Below are 18,234 nucleotides of genomic sequence, written 5' to 3' on the forward strand. Positions count from 1 at the left end.
TTTTATTAAAGGAAATTAATTTAATTATTGGTACATTTTCGGTATATTTAAAAAATTAGGCCGTTTATTTTGGTATTTATTTGAATCGGTAATAACCGGTAGGCAGCAATGATTCCCAATCCATACATTGAAATTATTTTATATTATTATTATTATTCTATATTATTCCCTAAGGGTGAACATGCCGCAATAATTGGGGAATATTAACACGTCATATCCGGACATTCTGTCTCGGCCGTTTCCTGCCATCATGCCAAAAATGTTCTTCAAAACAATGCAGCAGCATCAAGTTTTGCAATGCATTTTGTACGATTTTCATTGGCCATTCTTAGTTTCATTCCATGTACAATGTTGCGGCAACAATTATTATAGAATTGCGGAAATGTTTGTCATCCCATGCTGTAATTAATGCAGAAACTAGTCAATCTCTGTTTTAAAACTATCACAACGATATTTTTAGCTTATTGTCTTCTTACAAAGACCAAGAATATGTATCGGGATCGGGATATATTTACAAGAAACTAAACATATGCATGAATATGTCTAAAACATATTAATTTGAGAAAAGGTCTTTTTAGATTACGTTTTATCTTCATATTAAATTAACAAAATAGGGTATACAAAAGCGTATACTACGGCTTACAAGCAGCATGTCTTCAAATAACAGCAACATTGCGACTGTTTTTTTTGTTGAACTATTTTGCTTAAACCTTGTTTTAATCAAAATACAATAAAAGCAAGTACTAAAAAGTAGCTAATCTTGTAGAAAATTGATTCATCAATTACCTAAAATAATATGGGCAGAAATAACGATTTCAGTTATCCAGAATTATTCAACGGAATCTCTATATTGAACAATATGAACGACTATCCTCTTTCGTTTTTTTGTTTGACCAATTTCACTTAAATCTTTTCCTCTTATACCTATTTCGCTAAAACCTTTTTTTAGACAAGATCCAAACAAAGCGAGTATTTAAAATAAGCCAGTTAAGTAGAAAATTAATTCATCAATCTTATAAAACTATGCGGGCATGGCTAATTACTCCATCTAGCTAGTAATATTTAACGGAATATCAAAATTGAAAAATTTGAACGACTATCCTCTTTGGTTGTTTGTTTTTTACCATTTTTGCTAAAAAGCAAGTATTTAAAATAATCCAGTTATTTAGAAAATTGGTCCATTAATTGGATAAAATTATGTCTGCATTGATAAATGTTCTATATTACTAATAATATTCGAAGGAATATCAAAAAAGAGGAAAACGTATAGTAGAACTGGAATTCGTCAGTATATTTACGGTGTATTTTTAAAATGAGACGGTATATTTTGGTATTTCTGAGGGTCGGGCAGTATATTTTAACGATAGATCCGCGGTCACACTGCACACTGTTTATTTACAAATAACGGTTCGGGAAGACGACGTCGGAAGTGCGGCGCAGAAATTATTTTATTATTGAAAGTGATACCACAACGAGAGCTCTGTTGCACATTCGGAAATTTGCGGAAATTTTTATCGCAAAAGAGCTGAGCACGAATATTGTAAAAAAGACAACAAACAATTCGTTGAAAAGTGCGAGAGACAAGAACGAACAAACGGACAATAAATAGAAACAACGTCAACCCGTTCTCAGTCGAAACACATACATACATACTTAAATAGTATTCAAAGCATGAATCTATCATTTGCGGGTTGCGGATTCTTGGGCATCTACCACGTCGGAGTCGCCGTTTGCTTTAAGAAATATGCTCCACACCTATTGCTAGAGAAAATTGGTGGAGCTTCGGCCGGTTCCCTGGCAGCATGCTGCCTGCTCTGTGATTTGCCATTGGGTGAGTTTTGTGCTATTTTTTTTTTTTGCAGTTTGAACCTATGAATGTACATACATGCATATATGCCTAAGTACATAGAACAGCTGACTCCGGTTCAGCGACTTGTTATTGCGTGAATATAAAATTAGTTGATGGCCTGTTTATGGTTTGTGGGTCGCAACGAACTTAGTTCGAGAACCTACGGGTTGTCTGTTGTGTGAGAGTGTTCCAAATTGTCGAAGGGGGCTCGTCTCTGCTATGAAAACTACGACGCAGCTGAAATCCACACGAAAACATATTCGATAGGCCGGGACAACGTACTTTTGTAGAGCAGCGACCAACAGCAGAAACAAATAAATGGGCGGGCTACACAAACACAAACACACGCATACACATCGCATTTACATTCGTACGCATTCTGTGTGTGTATGCTCATGTATACATATACTTTTATCGAGATGCTGAAGGTCGAGCAAGCTGGTTGTTTTGTTTAGCTTGGGAGGCGCGTTCAACGGAACTTACATATTTCGGAATGTGATGAAAATAGGTTTTGTTATTGTAAAAGTCGATGTGTGTATATAAATAGCTGTGGGATGGGATATGTATAAGTCTTGCTTTTTGTATTTTGTATATTTAAATGTGCTTGTGTGCGTGTGGGTGTGTAACGCTCCGCTTGTAGAATGGGTATAAACATGTCAATCAAAAGGGGACACAAACTAAGGGGAGATCAAAACAAATGTGGCAGAGTATTACTCATGGTTTTTGTGTAATATGTACGTACATACGATTCGACTACGAGTATGCACAGTTGCCTTACGGCCTTATCATTTGACCAATGGAGCAGTGGCACGCGGTCGCCATCTACAATCGGCAGGGAATAACGTCAGCAGCGTTCGATCGTTAAAATAATCAATCGACTTGGGTCGTTCGATGATGATCATCACCCCCAGCTGTCGCTGCCACTGCCGCTGCCGCTACCGCTGCCGATGGATGTCTCTGCTATGCTCAATTTCCATTGACTTTGCTTCCAACGACGCAGAGGGGGAGTGCATCACTCTGTATTATATTATTCCCTTTTGCATATTTGGCTCTCCTCTCATTGCACTCTCACTGCTGTTTCCTCCTTCTCCTTCTCCTACCTGCCTGCCTGCCTGCCATTGTTGCAGCTTGCTGCTGGAACCCTCTTGCTGTCTCTCCGAATCTCTCGCTTATGCCAGAAAGTTCGTCCGTCAGATGCCTGTGCATTTGTAACAGGTAAAGCAATTCGTTAGACACACACACACCTGCACACACACAAGACAGTGGGAACCGTAATTTCAGTAACCACTTTAATTGCGGCAATTAAATTTGGTCGACTGCATTTTGATCTCTGATTCACCCAAGTGCTGCATCTAGTGTGGACTTTTAATTGCTTTTAGTTGGGTAACCTCCGGCTTGGCGTCGGTTCTAAGTACAGTAGCGTAGCCGCAAAACAAAGAGATGATTTGTTCCGCCAGCAGATGGGATATGTGAAAGTTTTTATTATCCGAAATGTACCTTGCCCCAGCCCCGGGCCCACATTTAGGAAGCGATGACCAGAGAAAACTGCGCCACAAATCAGATTTTACCTTATGAAACGAACTGTACTTGGCTGATAAGAGCCTTTCAAGTTGAAACCATTCGCATTTCCATTCATGATCGCGCTTTTATAACCATTTTTATCAGCCGTGGTTTCCTGTTCGCGAACCACTCGAACGAGTCCGGCATTCATTCGTGTATTCGTGTGGCCCTTGTTTAGAGATCATCTGATTTTTGTTTTCAATATTCTTCGCATTGTAAATACAATACATATTTAGTTACACTGCAATGACGCTGCCAAGGGCCTGTTCCCCGAGATGTTATCAGTGGGTGTAAATTGCCTTGTTTTGATTGATTTTCCATGGAGTTCAAGAGCAAAGTCAGACCTTCTGCGGCGGAATTTCTAAATGCAAATATGTATATGTATTTATTTTTAGTTAATACAAGCCAATGGCCGACCTTCAAGCGTCGTGTTACTCTCCTGCAATCAAAAATTTTAGAAATCTTAACTGCAATTCATCATCGGACACACACACACACGCGCACACATTCGTACGAATCTGTATGTGTATTCATTGCTTATCGGCAGAAATTACCTTTACCGGTACCTTATCATGTGGTGGGAGTCATGTTTATTGTGTGCCGTGCCCGTGCCATGCCGTGTCCTCTGATTGCCGTCGCCCAAAGTCCAAGTTTAGGGTGTATCAGATATACGTACATACATACATATATGCACATTGGGTGATTCGATTTTTGTTACATATTGCAATATGAGTCAAGTGCAGATTGTGTGTTAATTTAAGTCGCACAATGAGCTCTTTGTTTGGCTTAGATTGATCATTATCTATGTACATACTGGCACTTATAATAATACAACAATATAAATACATATCCCTGCACCGCACTTGACGTCAATTGCTTTGGGGCTTAGTTCCCTATGTCCAACCGATTAGAGCACAAAGCAAATAATTACAAATGCACATGTACATACGCATGCATGTACATATGTGTGTATTTACAGTTAATTTGCAGCTGGCTTTTATAATATGCATATGGCCGCTTATCAGCCGACTGCTTTGTGGTGGGGTCCTCTATGAGCGGCGTATCTTTCAGCGATCTCGGACACAATCAATCGGCAATGTAAATGGGGTTTGAGCATTATAACATCATTGTTGATTGACACAGTTTCTTTTGCGGCACAAAAAACTAATCGGCAGAGCGTGTAGATAGCGTTACACACAAGCTGCTTCTCATTCGCGTAAATCCAGCTGAAGGGCAGCTGTGGCACAGCTCTCTGTCCCTCTCCCCCTCTCGCTTTGAAACCACCCTGAAAAACAGCAAAAGAAAGTCGTAGCATTTCCCAAAATGCATCCCAAAATCCGTTGCCAAGTGCAGAACGGGCATGGCCTGGCCTGCCCTCTCCTGGCATTGCAACGTGACCTACATACATATACATGAGAACAGAAAACTTGTACAGTCCAAACAATAAGTATGCCCACCTTTCGGTGGGAAGCTTTTTAAGCTTCATTGAACGAACAGTTCTTGTCTCTCTATATCCATAAAACTGTTGTTCCCACTGTGCGTACACACACACACACACGCACGCATTGCGTAGAGGCGGAAGAAGCAGAAGTTCTTTCCCAATACAACCACAATATCACGTGATGAGGCGTTTTTTTTTTGCCCTCACAAGTGCGAGCGGAAGAGGAGATGGAGAGTCGAGTCGGAGCATGGCGTGGCTTCTTGCCAGCGAAACGGGGGTGTGTGCCGCTTCCGCTCCCGCTCCCGGCGCCGCTGCCCTCTGGCACCTCTCTTTTGTTGAAAGTTTGTTGCCTTCGGCGTTCCATGGAAAGCAGCAACAAATGCATGCGTTTGTGTTGTATGTCGTTCACATGTACATATGTATCTTGTCTGCTCGCACACGCACCCGTGCCATGTGATGAAAACTTGTTTGTTTATCCATTCCATTCGAGTCGAGCCCCCAAGAAATTGTACACATGCATATACATACATATATATGTACATATGTATGTATTTTTGTTGCAGCAGCAGCTCTCTGTTTCGTTTCTCTTTGTCTCCACGTTTGTCGTTTTGTGGCTGTTCGGTTTCCCGTTATGTGCAACCGCCAGTTGTGCACTTGACTTGCGGTTACGTTTGCCCGACGGGCAATGAGAGAAATGAATCTGAAAATGATCTTCTGATTCTTCTCATATAAATTTATCCCTTAATTAATTATTTGTCCCCTGCAAAACAATAACAACAACAATTAAAGGCTGCACGTAATCCGATAATCCGATAGCGTTGTTTATTTGCATAGAAATATGTATGTATGTATGCACCTCCCTAGTTTATTGTTGTTGACAGAACGGAAAGCAGAATATCACGAAAACAAATTTGATATGTAGGTGGCAACGGGGGCGAGGGGAGGGAATGGGACCCCACACTTGTGGGCACGAGCCAGCTCTTCGGCACGATTCCAAACTTCAATTGATAGTTCAATGTCAAACATATTGTAGATACTAGGTGCTTTCATAATCGTCGATAAGATGCATTAAATCATCATATAATCAGTTACTAACTATGGTTAGTTTTTCCCCCTTATCTTAGTACCAATGCACATGACACGAGGGGGCCATCGGGCAGACCCCAAACCCAAAACCCCAAAGCCCAGACAACAGACCAGACTAGCGTTTTGTCTTGTCTGATGGCCTGATTTTAATTCGCTTTGCGTCAATTTCTGGAATACATTAAATACATGGAAGGCAGATCTTTAGATGTGCACGACTCTCTCTCTCTGTGTGTGTTTGGTGGCCTTATCATTCGATGTAGGCCTCTGCCTCTCCGTTCGAATCTAATCGAAATATTTGGAAAATGCTGGGCCATGGGAAGCAGTTTTCTTATCAGCATTGGCACATGCCACAGGCCACACGCGAAACTAATGTACCACACATACAGTGCGTTTCATAATTCGATGGCACTTTTAATATTCGCATATTATTGGCATAAATCCTGTGGAGTTTGCTGGATTTTCGTACCTATTATCCGATGGAGAAGGGAATAGTTACATACATTTAGGCAACGCACTGTATCTGCGATTCCACACTACATGTGTGTGTATGCGTATAAACCATATGGTGGTCGGGGGCTCCATAGTTGCGTGGCTTATCAGCGGGCGCGTTAATTAATTGCGTGCCTTGGGGGTCGAATAAAAACAAACACTTCCAAACCACTCAAGGCACTCAAGGCTTGCGCGTCATTTCCTATCATAACCGAGTAGAGAACCAATGGCAGTGCCAAAGCCAGGAACACTATGTGACCCTTTGGATGACACAATGACGCACAAACCCCAGAGCATCATCAGACACGGCAGATCTGCTGATAGCCTCGCCAAAAACAAAGGCACAAACAAAATCTATTATACAAGCCTGATTAGCGGAAACTATCAAAATACGACAACTACTAATCGAAAGCGTCCTCCTTCACACCTCCTCTCTTTGCAGGCAGCATGACATCGGACTTCTTTCGGGTGGTGAACGAGGCGCGTCGCTATTCACTGGGTCCCTTCAGTCCCTCCTTCAACATACAGACCTGCCTGCTGGAGGGGCTGCAGAAGCATCTGCCCGACGACGCCCACAAGCGCGTCAACGGACGGCTGCACATCTCCCTGACCCGCGTCTACGATGGCAAGAATGTGATCATCTCCGAGTTTGAGTCGCGCGAGGAGGTGCTGCAGGCGCTGCTCTGTGCGTGCTTCATACCGGGCTTCTCGGGGATTCTGCCGCCACGGTTCCGTGGCGTTCGCTACATGGACGGCGCCTTCTCCGACAATCTGCCCATTCTGGACGAGAACACCATCACGGTCAGTCCGTTCTGCGGGGAGAGCGACATCTGTCCGCGGGACCAGAGCTCCCAGCTGTTCCACCTGAACTGGGCCAACACCAGCATCGAGATCTCCAGGCAGAACATCAATCGATTTGTACGGATTCTGTTCCCGCCGCGGCCCGAGTTTCTCAGCAAGTTCTGCCAGCAGGGCTTCGATGATGCCCTACAATTCCTGCATCGCAACAATCTAATCAACTGCCGCCGCTGCGTGGCGGTACAGTCCACGTTTGTCGTCTCCGAGACAGTGGCCCAGCCGCAGGAGTTCGACCCAGAGTGCAGGGAGTGCAAAAAGCATAGAAAGGTACGAGGCTCTACACCTTTTTCTCTCGCTGTAAGCAGAGCTCATCTTACAGACCATGCCTTTGACTATTTGCAGGACGCTTTGAGCTCAAACATGCCACAAACAGTTCTGGATGTGATACAGGACTACATCGAGCAGGCGAACAAGGGCCTGGCCAACTGGATCTTCAAGCATCGCGGCATCAAGCTGCTCTCGCTGCCAGCCACAGTGCCCATGGACTTTTTCCTGGCCACCATATCCAAGTAGGTTCGCCCCAGCACACACTGTCGAATCGAATCTAACTCTCGAACTTTCCCCAGAATAACGACCCTGACACCCAAACTCACCAAGCAAGCGCGACAAATGGTGGAGGAGCTGATCAATCAATTGAACAACGCCATGCAAATACGCCTGCTCAATAAATTCACGGTGAGTAGATTTGAACCATTTCACTGGAGGAATACAAAGTAACAATCGTTTGACCGCATGATCTTGCAGCTGTACGATCAGCCGCACTTTGATGCCACTGGACTGCTGCACTCGAACCGGTTATATGGACCCAGAGTCTCCATTCTGGTGGATGAGTGGTAAGGAGATTTAGAGCGAAAAGCCTTCAGAAGAACAGTTGCTCACGAACGAAATGAACGAATTTTAGCGGTGCCACTCCCCTGGAGGACGATGTCGACAACTTTGAGCACGTTCTCAAGATGACCACGCACAACGATGCTCTCTACGCCTACTACTACACCGACAACAACACGAACAAGGTGAAGGTGACCGAGATCTTCGACTTCGATGATATGACGGAGCACGATGAACTGGCCACCGACCTGCAGATCTACGAGGGCTCCGTCGAGGACCATCCGAATCCCCACCAGCACAGCCACAACACGGTCGTCAGCGAGTGGAATGGCGTCGAGTCAGGTTGGTAGCCCAAACAGCCTCACCATAGTACGACGCATCGTATCATCCACTAGACGGGATTCATCATTATTTGTAAATTGAACGAAAACAAAAACTTTCTTACAGTACAAATCATGCCCACGACTCCCGAACTGCACGACGTAGCCTTTTAAAGCACTCCATCCAAGCACACTATTCATCGTACTTTTCATGCACCTCATATATGTATATTTAGCCTTCTTAAAGTCCAAATCGTATACCATTGGCAGGTAAATGATATGATCCAAATTGAACGTCCACACCACACATGTTGATTGTCTCCCCGTAAAAAATTCATTCATTCATTCCCACAACAAAACACACAACGAATATAGTATGATGTCTTCAAAATTGATGTTAACTAATTTGTATTCTTCGCAGACTTTTTCATCGATGCTCAGACGCCAAACGTGGATGTACCGAAACCAACGAACGCGCCACAATTTCTTCCCCGACTGGACTTTGAGGCCGAGTCAGACGCTAGTGTCCTCAGTGATCCCGAGGCGGATCAAAGTTTTAGTGCCTCTACGCAAAACAACGACATGTACATAGAAATTGAATGAGAGATGAGATGAGCCATAAGCCAGCAGCCATCAGCCAGCAGCTAGCAGCGAACGTAACTTTAGTCTCGTCATATGAACTGTAACGAAACATCTCCAAAGCGGCTCGTAGCAAAGCGAAAGGCCTTTGTAGCCTTAGTTTCCATTAGAATGTAATCCTAGTTTTAGTACGACCAACGTATGTACCTAACTTAACATAGCGCGTATGCTGCCATTGTATCCCCTCTCCCCGCACATCCCGTCAGCCTGTAAGCGGCAATTAGAAAGTAATTGCCTTCTTGTTATTAGAAATGGAGGCGGAACTCGCTCTCCTCACACGACTTGTAATACCCATGCCCAATTGTCTTAGATCTAAGTTGATAAACTATAAAATAAAATAAAATACAATAAAATAAATCGCGAAGAAACAAAATACAATTTTCAATTAAAAAAATTTAAATTCCAATAACGATTGCACGACCGATAACTTTCGGGAAACGATACTATTCTTAAAGTTCGATACATATCAACGGACGGCTACACTGCTTTTTCGTGTAATCAATTTTTAAACGTACATATGTATACTTTTGATCAAAGGGTACAGAAACTTCCACGTGCAGGTTTTTTAAATTTTGCCTCTCTCAAATCGTACTTCCCTGCATAATTTATTTCAAGGGATTGCATTTAAATATCCTTGTCGCTCATTCACCTTCAAGCTATTTCTATTTGGCGCTCAAGTTGGGTAGGACTTGCTCAATGTTTTTTGGAAGTTTCTCTCTATTTTGTGGTAGGATATCCTCCCTTCGTGCAGGGATTTTTCGTCTGTACAATTTCCCTGCAGCAATGAAGGGAGAAGTTACCTGACATTCCATACTTACTTATTTTTGTGGACCTTTTTTTCCTAGCCCTTGTTTTAAACACAATTCAATAAAAGCAAGGACTAAAAACTAGCTAATCATATAGAAAATTTATTCATCAATAGACTACAATTATGTGGGCTGAGCTAAGAGCCTTAGTAAGCCAGCATTATTCAACGGAATATCAAAATTGAGCAATAGGAACGATTACTCACTTACGTTTTATTTGTTTGACCTTTTTCGCTAAAACATTTTTTCTAGACACAATCTAATAAAAAGGAGCAGTTAAAAAAACCAGTCAAGTAGAAAATTGATTCATTAATTGGATAAAATGATGTGGGCAAGGCTGAGGATTCTATCTAGCTAGTAATATTCGACGGAATATCAAAAACGAGGAATATGTATGATGGGACTTCAATTATTCGTCAGTACATTTACGGTATATTTTGAAATACGGGAAATTGTTTCGGTATATTTCTGAGGCTTGGACCGGATAACATATACATCAATAAATCCGCGGTCACACTGGACAGAATCTACTCCTGTTGTTTTTGTTTAAATTTTACTTGCAAAGCAAACAATTAATTGTAATTATACACTGAGTGAAAAGGCAGAGAGGCGGACTCACCATGGAAGCTGTGCCACGCCTGCATATGCTATGGTTTGCCCTAAAATCCAGCCCGGAGGGCACCTCCTTTGCGCCTCTGAAGAAGGTAATGACCCAAGAAAAGAGAGCCGAAAATGGAGAGAGAGCAGCAACAATAGCAACAATAGACTCCCCTAAAAATTGCAAGTATCTTTCGAGAAGCGAAATAACTGCGCTGCAGCTGGTAAAAAGTCGGCAGACATCCCCTCCGCTACACTGCCCCTCTGCAACTCGGCCTGTGCATTGGCCTGCCTTTGTTATGTGCGCTCTGAGCTGAGTCATCGTCTGATTAGCCCTCCCAGATGTGTGGGCAGAGGGAAAACAAACCCGTGAGCCGAGTCATAAGCAAATAATTGATCTGCCCGTCTTATTCCCCCCCACAGTATATAGCCGAGTTCTATCATGAGGATCCCGAGGCATATTCGAAGGAGGTGCATGCCCTGGAAACGCTGCGGAATCAGGCCATGCGCACCACCAATGATGGAGCACCCGTGATGAAGCGCTACTACTGCCAGCTTCACGCCCTGCAGAATCGCTTCCCCCAGCTGGCCGACAAGGGGATCTTCACCTTCACCTGGAAGGACCTCCACCACAATACCGTGCACGAGGTCACCGATATACGTTACGAGCGGGCAGCCGTACTCTTCAACATCGCTGCCTCCCACACCCAATCGGGGGCCTCGGCGATGCGCGGCGATGTCGATGGCATGAAAATGGCGTGCACTGACTTCCAGGCCGCGGCCTGGGCCTATAATGAGCTGCGGGAACGCTATGCGAATGTGAACAACGGCGGCGACTTCATGACCACCGAGCTGCTCGTCTACCAGCAGCAGGTGTGCCTCGCCCAGGCGCAGGAGTGCATTCTGGAGAAGTCGCTGATCGACAACCGCAAGCCGCACATTGTGGCCAAGGTGACGGCCCAGATTGTTGTCTACTACGGTGCCGCACTGGCAGCTCTACTCACCGGAGGCGACGATGGTCCTGTGGCCCAGGTCATCAACGCCTCTGTCTACAAGCTGTGGAAGAAATACGTGCGCTTCAAGATCAACTATCTGAACTGCATCCTCTACCTGTACCAGGGCCAGAACGCGGAGGAGAAGCGCCAAATGGGCGAGCGCGTAACGCTCTACCAGGTGGGTACCTAGAGCTCCCTCTAGACTGACTGTATAACCCATAAATTCCATTCCAGGCCAGCTGGGATAAGCTGGAGGAGGCCCGCAAAGAGTCCAAGGGGCTGCCCGATCAAACGGAGATCAATGAGTCCCTCAGCTTCACCGCAGACGTGGTAGAGGCGAAGCGCAAGAATGCCAAAAACGAGAACGAGTTCATCTACCACGAGGCCGTGCCAGAGCTGTCCACCATTGCCGCTGTGCAGGGGGCCAACCTGGTGAATGGCATTGGCTTCCAGGTGACCGATGAGGAGTACGCCGGGGCGGACATCTTTGCCCGACTGGTGCCCATGAAGGCGCACGAGGCCAGTTCCATGTACAGCGAGGAGAAGGCCAAGTTGCTGCGCAAGTACGGGGCCCTGCTGGAGGAGAAGGACGCCCAGCTGGAGAGCTACATGAGCTCCCTCACCCTCGACAACCTGAACATCAACGAGGAGCAGGCCAACAAGCTACCCCAGGGGATCGTGGACCGCTGCGCCGCCTTGCACGCGAACAAGACGGCGATCAGCGACCTGATCGAGGCCATGTCGCAGCTGGCCGAGATCACCACCGACGTGGAGACGAATCTCGGCGAGCTGACGCACATGCTCGAGGAGGAGGCCAGGGCGGAGAGGGAGTTCCAGGCGGCCAGCGGTGTCCAGCGCACGCCCAATGCCCACATCACCGAGCTGACGCGGGAGTTTCAGAAGTACAGCGAGGCCCATGCCCGGGCCGGGGAGTCCAACAACACCCTGCGGAAGGCCATGAGCCTGCACGTGAACAACCTGAAGATCCTGGCCCGTCCCCTCCAGGAGATCCAGCAGCTGATGCCCAAGCTCAGCTCCGAGCTGAACACCGCGGAGATCTTCAAGGACGTGAAGCTGGTCCTCAACAAGGTCAACGAGATGAAGGCCCAGCGCGCCCAGTTCCATGCGGACCTCCGCATAGCAATAAACGAGGACGACATCACGGGCAAGGTCATTGCGCACGGGGGAGGGCGGCAGGAAGGGCTGCAGGCCCTGTTCGTCGCGGAGATGGCCAAGCACGAAAGGATCACCCAGCTGCTGGACCAGAACCTGCTGGCCCAGCAGAACATTCTTCAGGCGCTCACGGAGAACTACGCCAAGGCCGCGCCCGTGCTGAAGACCCTCCAGGACGTCAAGCAGAAGCGGGAGCACTTCTACAGCTCGCTGGCAGCCTCCTACGATGTGTACGAGGATCTGCTGGCCAAGTCCGCCAAGGGGCTGGAGTTCTACAAGAAGCTGGCGGGCAATATCCAAAAGCTGCTCAGCCGCTTCAAGTCCGCCCGCGACGTGCAGTCGGAGGAGCGGCAGCAGAGAATGCAGAGCGTCAGGGCCGCCGTCACGCCCAGTAAACCCGCAGCCGAAGTGCCGCCAGCGGTCAATGGTGGAGGGGGAGCAGGAGGAGGAGTAGGAGTAGGAGTGGGGACACCAAAGCTACGGGACTACCTCAAGGCGAAGGGAGCCACCGCGGCCAGCATTGCCTCCGGCATGGTGCTCACTCCGGATGCCACAATTGCTACTCCCGCAGCAGCAGCAGCAGCTTCCTCGTATGTCCACACAGTGCGTCCAGTGCCTGTGGGCTCGGAGAATCCCACGCAGGCGGCGTGCTCTGCCTATGCGACGGCTCCGCCGAACGAGCCCCCGCCGCCGTACAGCCTGCAGCAGCAGCAGTACTACGATCCCAGTGCGGCGGGCTACACGAATCCCATGTACCAGCAGCAGCAGCAGAACATCGCTCCGCCAGCCTACAAGGCGCAGCCTTCGCCCAACTCACAGACCCTCCACGGGGCCATGGGGCAGCTCAATTTGCAGCAGTCGCAGGACGGCAGTCAGGTGGGATCGGTGTCGGGATCGACCTACAACTACAACTACAATCCGAATGGTGCAGTGCCCCTGCAGCCTCCGCTGCCCTACGCAGCTCCAGCAGCGTCCAACGCGCAGGGATTCAACTACCAGCAGCCCCTGTATGTGGCCACATCATCGAGCTCGAATCCTGGCGAGATACCAGCTTCGCTGCAGGCCCCGTACGTGGTCAATCCCGCTCCTTCGGCGGGCTATCAAACGGGAGGAGGAGGCTACCCACACCCTGCCTCGATGTATCCGCCTCAATCGTCAGAGGCCTATCACCAGCCCTCGGCGGGATATCCTTCTGCTCAGCAGCCTCAGCAGGCCATGAATTATGCTTCACCTCATCAGTCCACGGGATATCCCACATCACAGACGCCCCAGCAACAGCTTGCTGGATATGCCCAGTCGCAGTCGCAGTCGCAGTCCCAGACGCTCCAGCATCAGCCTACCGCAGGCTATCCTCATTCCCAGACGCCCCAGCAGCAGCAGCCCCCAGGATATCACCAATCCCAGGCACCGCAACCAACCACTGGTTATCCTCATGCCCAGACGCCCCAGCAGCAGCAGCCGCAGCCACCGGGATATCCCCAGTCCCAGTCCCAGTCGCAGACACCGCAGCAGTCGATGGTATATTCTCAGCAACCCTCCGGATATCTTGCGCAGCAGCAGCCAGCCATGGGCTATGGGCCTCAACAACCCTCGCTGTATCCATCGCAGGCTGTCCAGGCATCCCCCCAATCCACGGCGGGACACCAATCCTCTCCGGCTCCTTCGGTGCCAGCATCCCAGCAGTACCCCCAGCAATACGGTGATCTCCAAGCGACAGTATATCCCGCGAATGGTGCTGCTGCTGCTCCGGCTCCAGCTGCTGCCACCGCTTCCAATCCTCCGGTAGCCTCCAGTCCAGCTCAAGCTCCCACTCCAGCTCCCACTCCAGCTCCCGCTCCCGCTGCAACTCCCGCTCCCACGTACATCAGCTACTCCAACCATCCTGGCTACAGCTACAATCCGCAGACAGGCGCATACGAGTACAGCAGTGGCTACCAGCAGGAGAACATCTCCAAGCCGCAGGGCTCCCTGAACTATCAGTTCAGCCAGAGTGGAAAGCAGCAGGCAGCCGTGGTTGGGACTACGGACTCGGAGAGTGCCAATCGCAGTAATCCAGCCACAGGATTCGATGTGAGTACAGTCGTCGCAGTAGAGCCCCTTCCACATAAATTTATATTCACGATTTCCCTCCTCAGTCGCCCATTGTTTCGCACACCAAGGCGGGAGCAGGCACAGGCACAGCCACAGGCCCAGACAGAGCCACAGCTGCCAATGAAGCAGCTCCTCAGCAGCCGGGAGGAGGAGCAGACACATCCAATTACTACACGCCACCCTACGGCCATCATTCCATGAGCGAGCACATCGGAGGAGTCCCTGAATCGCAGCAACAGCAGCCACAGCAGCAGCAGCAGCCCACCCCGAAGCCTACGCCGCGTCCATCGGGTTCCATTTACATGCAGAGCGGAGCCACCAGCATTGCCAACACTCAGACGACCACTAGCAGTGCGCCCTATGCCTCTTCGGCCGCGGCCAAGGATGCTGCTGCTGCTGCTGCTGCTACTTCTGCTGCTGCTGTTGCTGTTCCTGTTGCTCCCAGCAATGTTGACCTGTTGAGCGACCTGGATATAGATTGCTCTGTTGCTGTGCCGCCTCCGATGTTGCCGCAGCCCCTGCTGCAGCCTCAGCTGGTGGCTGGTGGAACTCCGCCAGGCAGCCAGGTGTCGGCACCCATCAAAACGGAGAGCACCAAGGAGGTATGCGTATGAGACGGAATCCCTTAGAAACGAGTGACTATCCATGTAATCTGTTTCAGCCTGTTGCTCCCCCTGAGACATCCCCTGAGACATCACCTCCTACAGTTTCAGTAGCAGCAACAGCCACAGCCCCGGCCCCGGCCCCAGCAGCAGACTCATCTCCAGTAGCTCCGCCGGCAAGGACAACCAGCCTGGACAATCTCTCAAACTGCTCGGATCTGAGTTCGCTTGATAACTTTGATTGGGACTCGGTCTCGCTCACACATTCCGTCAGCAGCGAGAAGCAGCCCAAGCCCAGGCCTGCCGCCAATGGACATCCCAATAACTTTGCATTCCAATCCGAAAGGTTCACCGACGAGAAGACCACCAAATATTTCCAGAAAGAGGTGGAGAGCTACGAGAAGCTGCTGGAGAATCTGCACGTTAAGATGCTCAACGGCAAGACCCAGCTGGGGGCCAAGTGGCACGAGCTGCAGCAGATGCTGGACAAGGAGAGTGCCAGTGGCAAGCGATCAACGACCATTGCCAAGCTGTTCCCAGAAAAGAATCGCTCTCTGGACTGTCTGCCCTTCGACCATGCGCGCGTGAAGCTGGACAAGCAGACAGATGACTACATCAATGCGGCCTACATGAAGGTGTGTTGCTGTTGTCAGTATTCCATTTCCCTTTCCACTAAGATCGATCCACTTAATTTCCCTGCCAGAACTTGAGCGCCAGATGTCCCAACTTCATCATTGCTCAGACGCCCCAGGCCAATACGATCAACGATTTCTGGTCCATGATCTGGTCGGAGAAGTCGCGCACGGTGGTCTGCCTGCATACCACAAACGAGGTGGGACTTGTCCACCACCATGTATGTCCTTCACTAACTCTGCTCTGTCCTGCAGCTCTTCGATCCGTTTTGGCCGCAGGCTTTGGATCAGCCCACTCACTACGACGACTACACGGTGACCTGTGTGAAGCTGCAGCAGCTCAGCCACTGCTCCGAGTTTCAGCTGAGGCTGTCCATGCATGGGGCTGATCCTGTCCTGGAGCTGTCGCTGCTGCAGCTGAAGCAGTGGACCAAGGGGTAAGTACTTGGCACTACTCCTCCTCTGAGAGGGACTTATCAGTATTTATTAATCTAGGTCCTGCGCCCAACTGTTGGGCATAGCCGAGAACTCGTTGGACACACATCGGCAGCGCTGCCAGGCAGCCAGTGCACCCAGTTCGCCCCTGATCATGAGCTGTTTGACGGGCTCAGAGCGCTCCGAGATGGTGGTCATTGGCGTCTGCGCCCTGATAGCCACTCAGAGCAAGCAACCCACTCTGATAAGTGAGTTTGAGTTCGGGGGGGGGGGAAATAATTAGCTGTAGATTGTTGATTAATGTGCCTTCTCCCCACCAGATGTGGTTGATGTTTGGTCCCGCATTTGTGCGCAGCGCCAGAATTCGCTGCGGGACTCGGCCATCTTGGAGCAGGCCATGCAAATCGTGCTCTGCAATGCCCACAACGTGCTCAACCAGCGTAAGTACCCGCCGACATTCCAACCGACATCAACCAGAAATCTAATTGCTTGTATCCTACAGGTGGCATCATGACCTCATATCAAATGAAAATGGCACCGCAGGTCAACGCCAAGGAACAGCAGGAGACCAAGGACCCTCTAAACGAATTGGATGCACTCTGGAAACTTAAATAAATGACTGAACCAGAACCGAACCAATTGAGCAGCTGCACGGCGTAATATGCCTACAAATAACCCCCCCTAACCCCATACTGTAATCAAATCGAGTATTTATACAACTATTTAACTATGCATACGCTCTCACCCACAGCTACGAGGAGCATGGAGCATACATATAGTATTCCGACATTGTTGCAAACAATTCGAGGAAAGAGCAAAGTATTTGAGGAATATCGAAACCATTTTGAAATTTGTATTGTATTTTTGTCCCTATTACTGTTACATGGAATGTCTGCTTCGAACCAAAACGAATGGTGAGGCGATCGTGATGTTTATTGAATATTGTCAAGCGTTTCAAACCACTATCTATATATATATACATATTATACTATCAATGATATTGTCAATCAATAAAACGTATTCGAAATCAAATCAAATCAAACAAATGCATAAATAAAATATGTATTTGGGCGTAGCTTCGCCCATCGGACTTGGCCGCTTCCTGGGTTCCGTTTTGCACTAAGAATGTATGGCCAACAGCTTCGGGAAATTATGTTTTCAGCGAGACGAAATGGAACTAGAAGATCACGCGATACGACCCATAGCTAAAACTGAAGGCATTGCTGTATGGCTTTGTCGGACGTTGTAGAGCCGATTCCAAAAAGGATTGGTTTTCTAATACTTCCCGGGCCGTCAGCCATCGGGTGTTACAGAGTTGTACACTTGGACTGGCGTAAAGGCGCTTCGGGCTAGGCTTTGCCTAGGATACAGGGGAATCACCATCGAACCGTCACCAGCCGGAAATGTCTGCACACTGGATGTGCGGTGGAAGTGCCAGTCAGAGCCAAATTCATATTTACTTGTAGTCCGAAAGCAGCCAACACACAAAATGACAGACAAGCTCGCACGCCCAGGGCACAAAGCTGCTGATGCCGCATTGGCATTGGCCGGAGCACATCGAACCAAGTCGAGGCTTTGGTCCAGGCATGTGTCATCAATCAATCAACGCGAAGTCTTCAGGACCCTGGTCCAATATACATATGTATGTACATGGGGCAGGAAGGCCTCTTAAGCGAAGCCAGCAGAGACTTCATCAGACCCATAAGTTCCCAAAGAGCGAAAGGGGGGAGGCCGCAAAATAAGTGAGTGCCAGAAACAGTCACAGGCACAAGGGCCAGCCAGTCTTGGAAGTGGGCCGACTTGAAAACCTCAGCGATCATCTGGCTCTCCCAC

General features: G+C 48.4%; 2 protein-coding genes across 5 annotated transcripts; both read left to right on the top strand.

Moving 5' to 3' along the window:
* Positions 1–1,387: 1,387 nt before the first annotated feature.
* Positions 1,388–9,438, top strand: bmm (brummer). Of its 3 annotated transcripts, XR_004469871.1 has the most exons (8): positions 1,388–1,831; positions 6,868–7,550; positions 7,626–7,792; positions 7,850–7,958; positions 8,028–8,116; positions 8,185–8,453; positions 8,559–8,701; positions 8,853–8,989. XR_004469871.1 is itself a non-coding variant. In XM_015187125.2 (7 exons), exons 1-7 carry the CDS (start codon positions 1,672–1,674, stop codon positions 9,032–9,034), a joined length of 1,659 nt encoding a protein of 552 aa, XP_015042611.1. In that variant the 5' UTR covers positions 1,389–1,671; the 3' UTR covers positions 9,035–9,438. The 3 variants fall into 3 exon arrangements, 2 of the variants coding, with proteins under 2 accessions (XP_015042611.1, XP_033238232.1); XM_015187125.2 differs by lacking the exon at positions 8,559–8,701 and having other exon boundaries at positions 1,389–1,831; positions 8,853–9,438; XM_033382341.1 differs by lacking the exons at positions 1,388–1,831; positions 8,559–8,701 and adding an exon at positions 6,685–6,766 and having other exon boundaries at positions 8,853–9,438.
* Positions 9,439–10,366: 928 nt separating this feature from the next.
* Positions 10,367–17,438, top strand: mop (tyrosine-protein phosphatase non-receptor type protein myopic). Of its 2 annotated transcripts, XR_004469870.1 has the most exons (11): positions 10,367–10,580; positions 10,897–11,646; positions 11,703–14,711; positions 14,777–15,334; positions 15,394–15,969; positions 16,038–16,166; positions 16,222–16,403; positions 16,462–16,649; positions 16,722–16,841; positions 16,904–17,095; positions 17,153–17,438. XR_004469870.1 is itself a non-coding variant. In XM_033382338.1 (10 exons), the coding sequence occupies exons 1-10, from the start codon at positions 10,497–10,499 to the stop codon at positions 17,014–17,016; spliced, it is 5,709 nt and encodes a 1,902-aa protein (XP_033238229.1). In that variant the 5' UTR covers positions 10,367–10,496; the 3' UTR covers positions 17,017–17,433. The 2 variants fall into 2 exon arrangements, 1 of the variants encoding a protein (XP_033238229.1); XM_033382338.1 differs by having other exon boundaries at positions 16,904–17,433.
* Positions 17,439–18,234: the final 796 nt, after the last annotated feature.

The sequence above is a fragment of the Drosophila pseudoobscura genome, chromosome X (genome assembly GCF_009870125.1).
Source record: "Drosophila pseudoobscura strain MV-25-SWS-2005 chromosome X, UCI_Dpse_MV25, whole genome shotgun sequence".
Lineage (NCBI taxonomy): Eukaryota > Metazoa > Arthropoda > Insecta > Diptera > Drosophilidae > Drosophila > Drosophila pseudoobscura.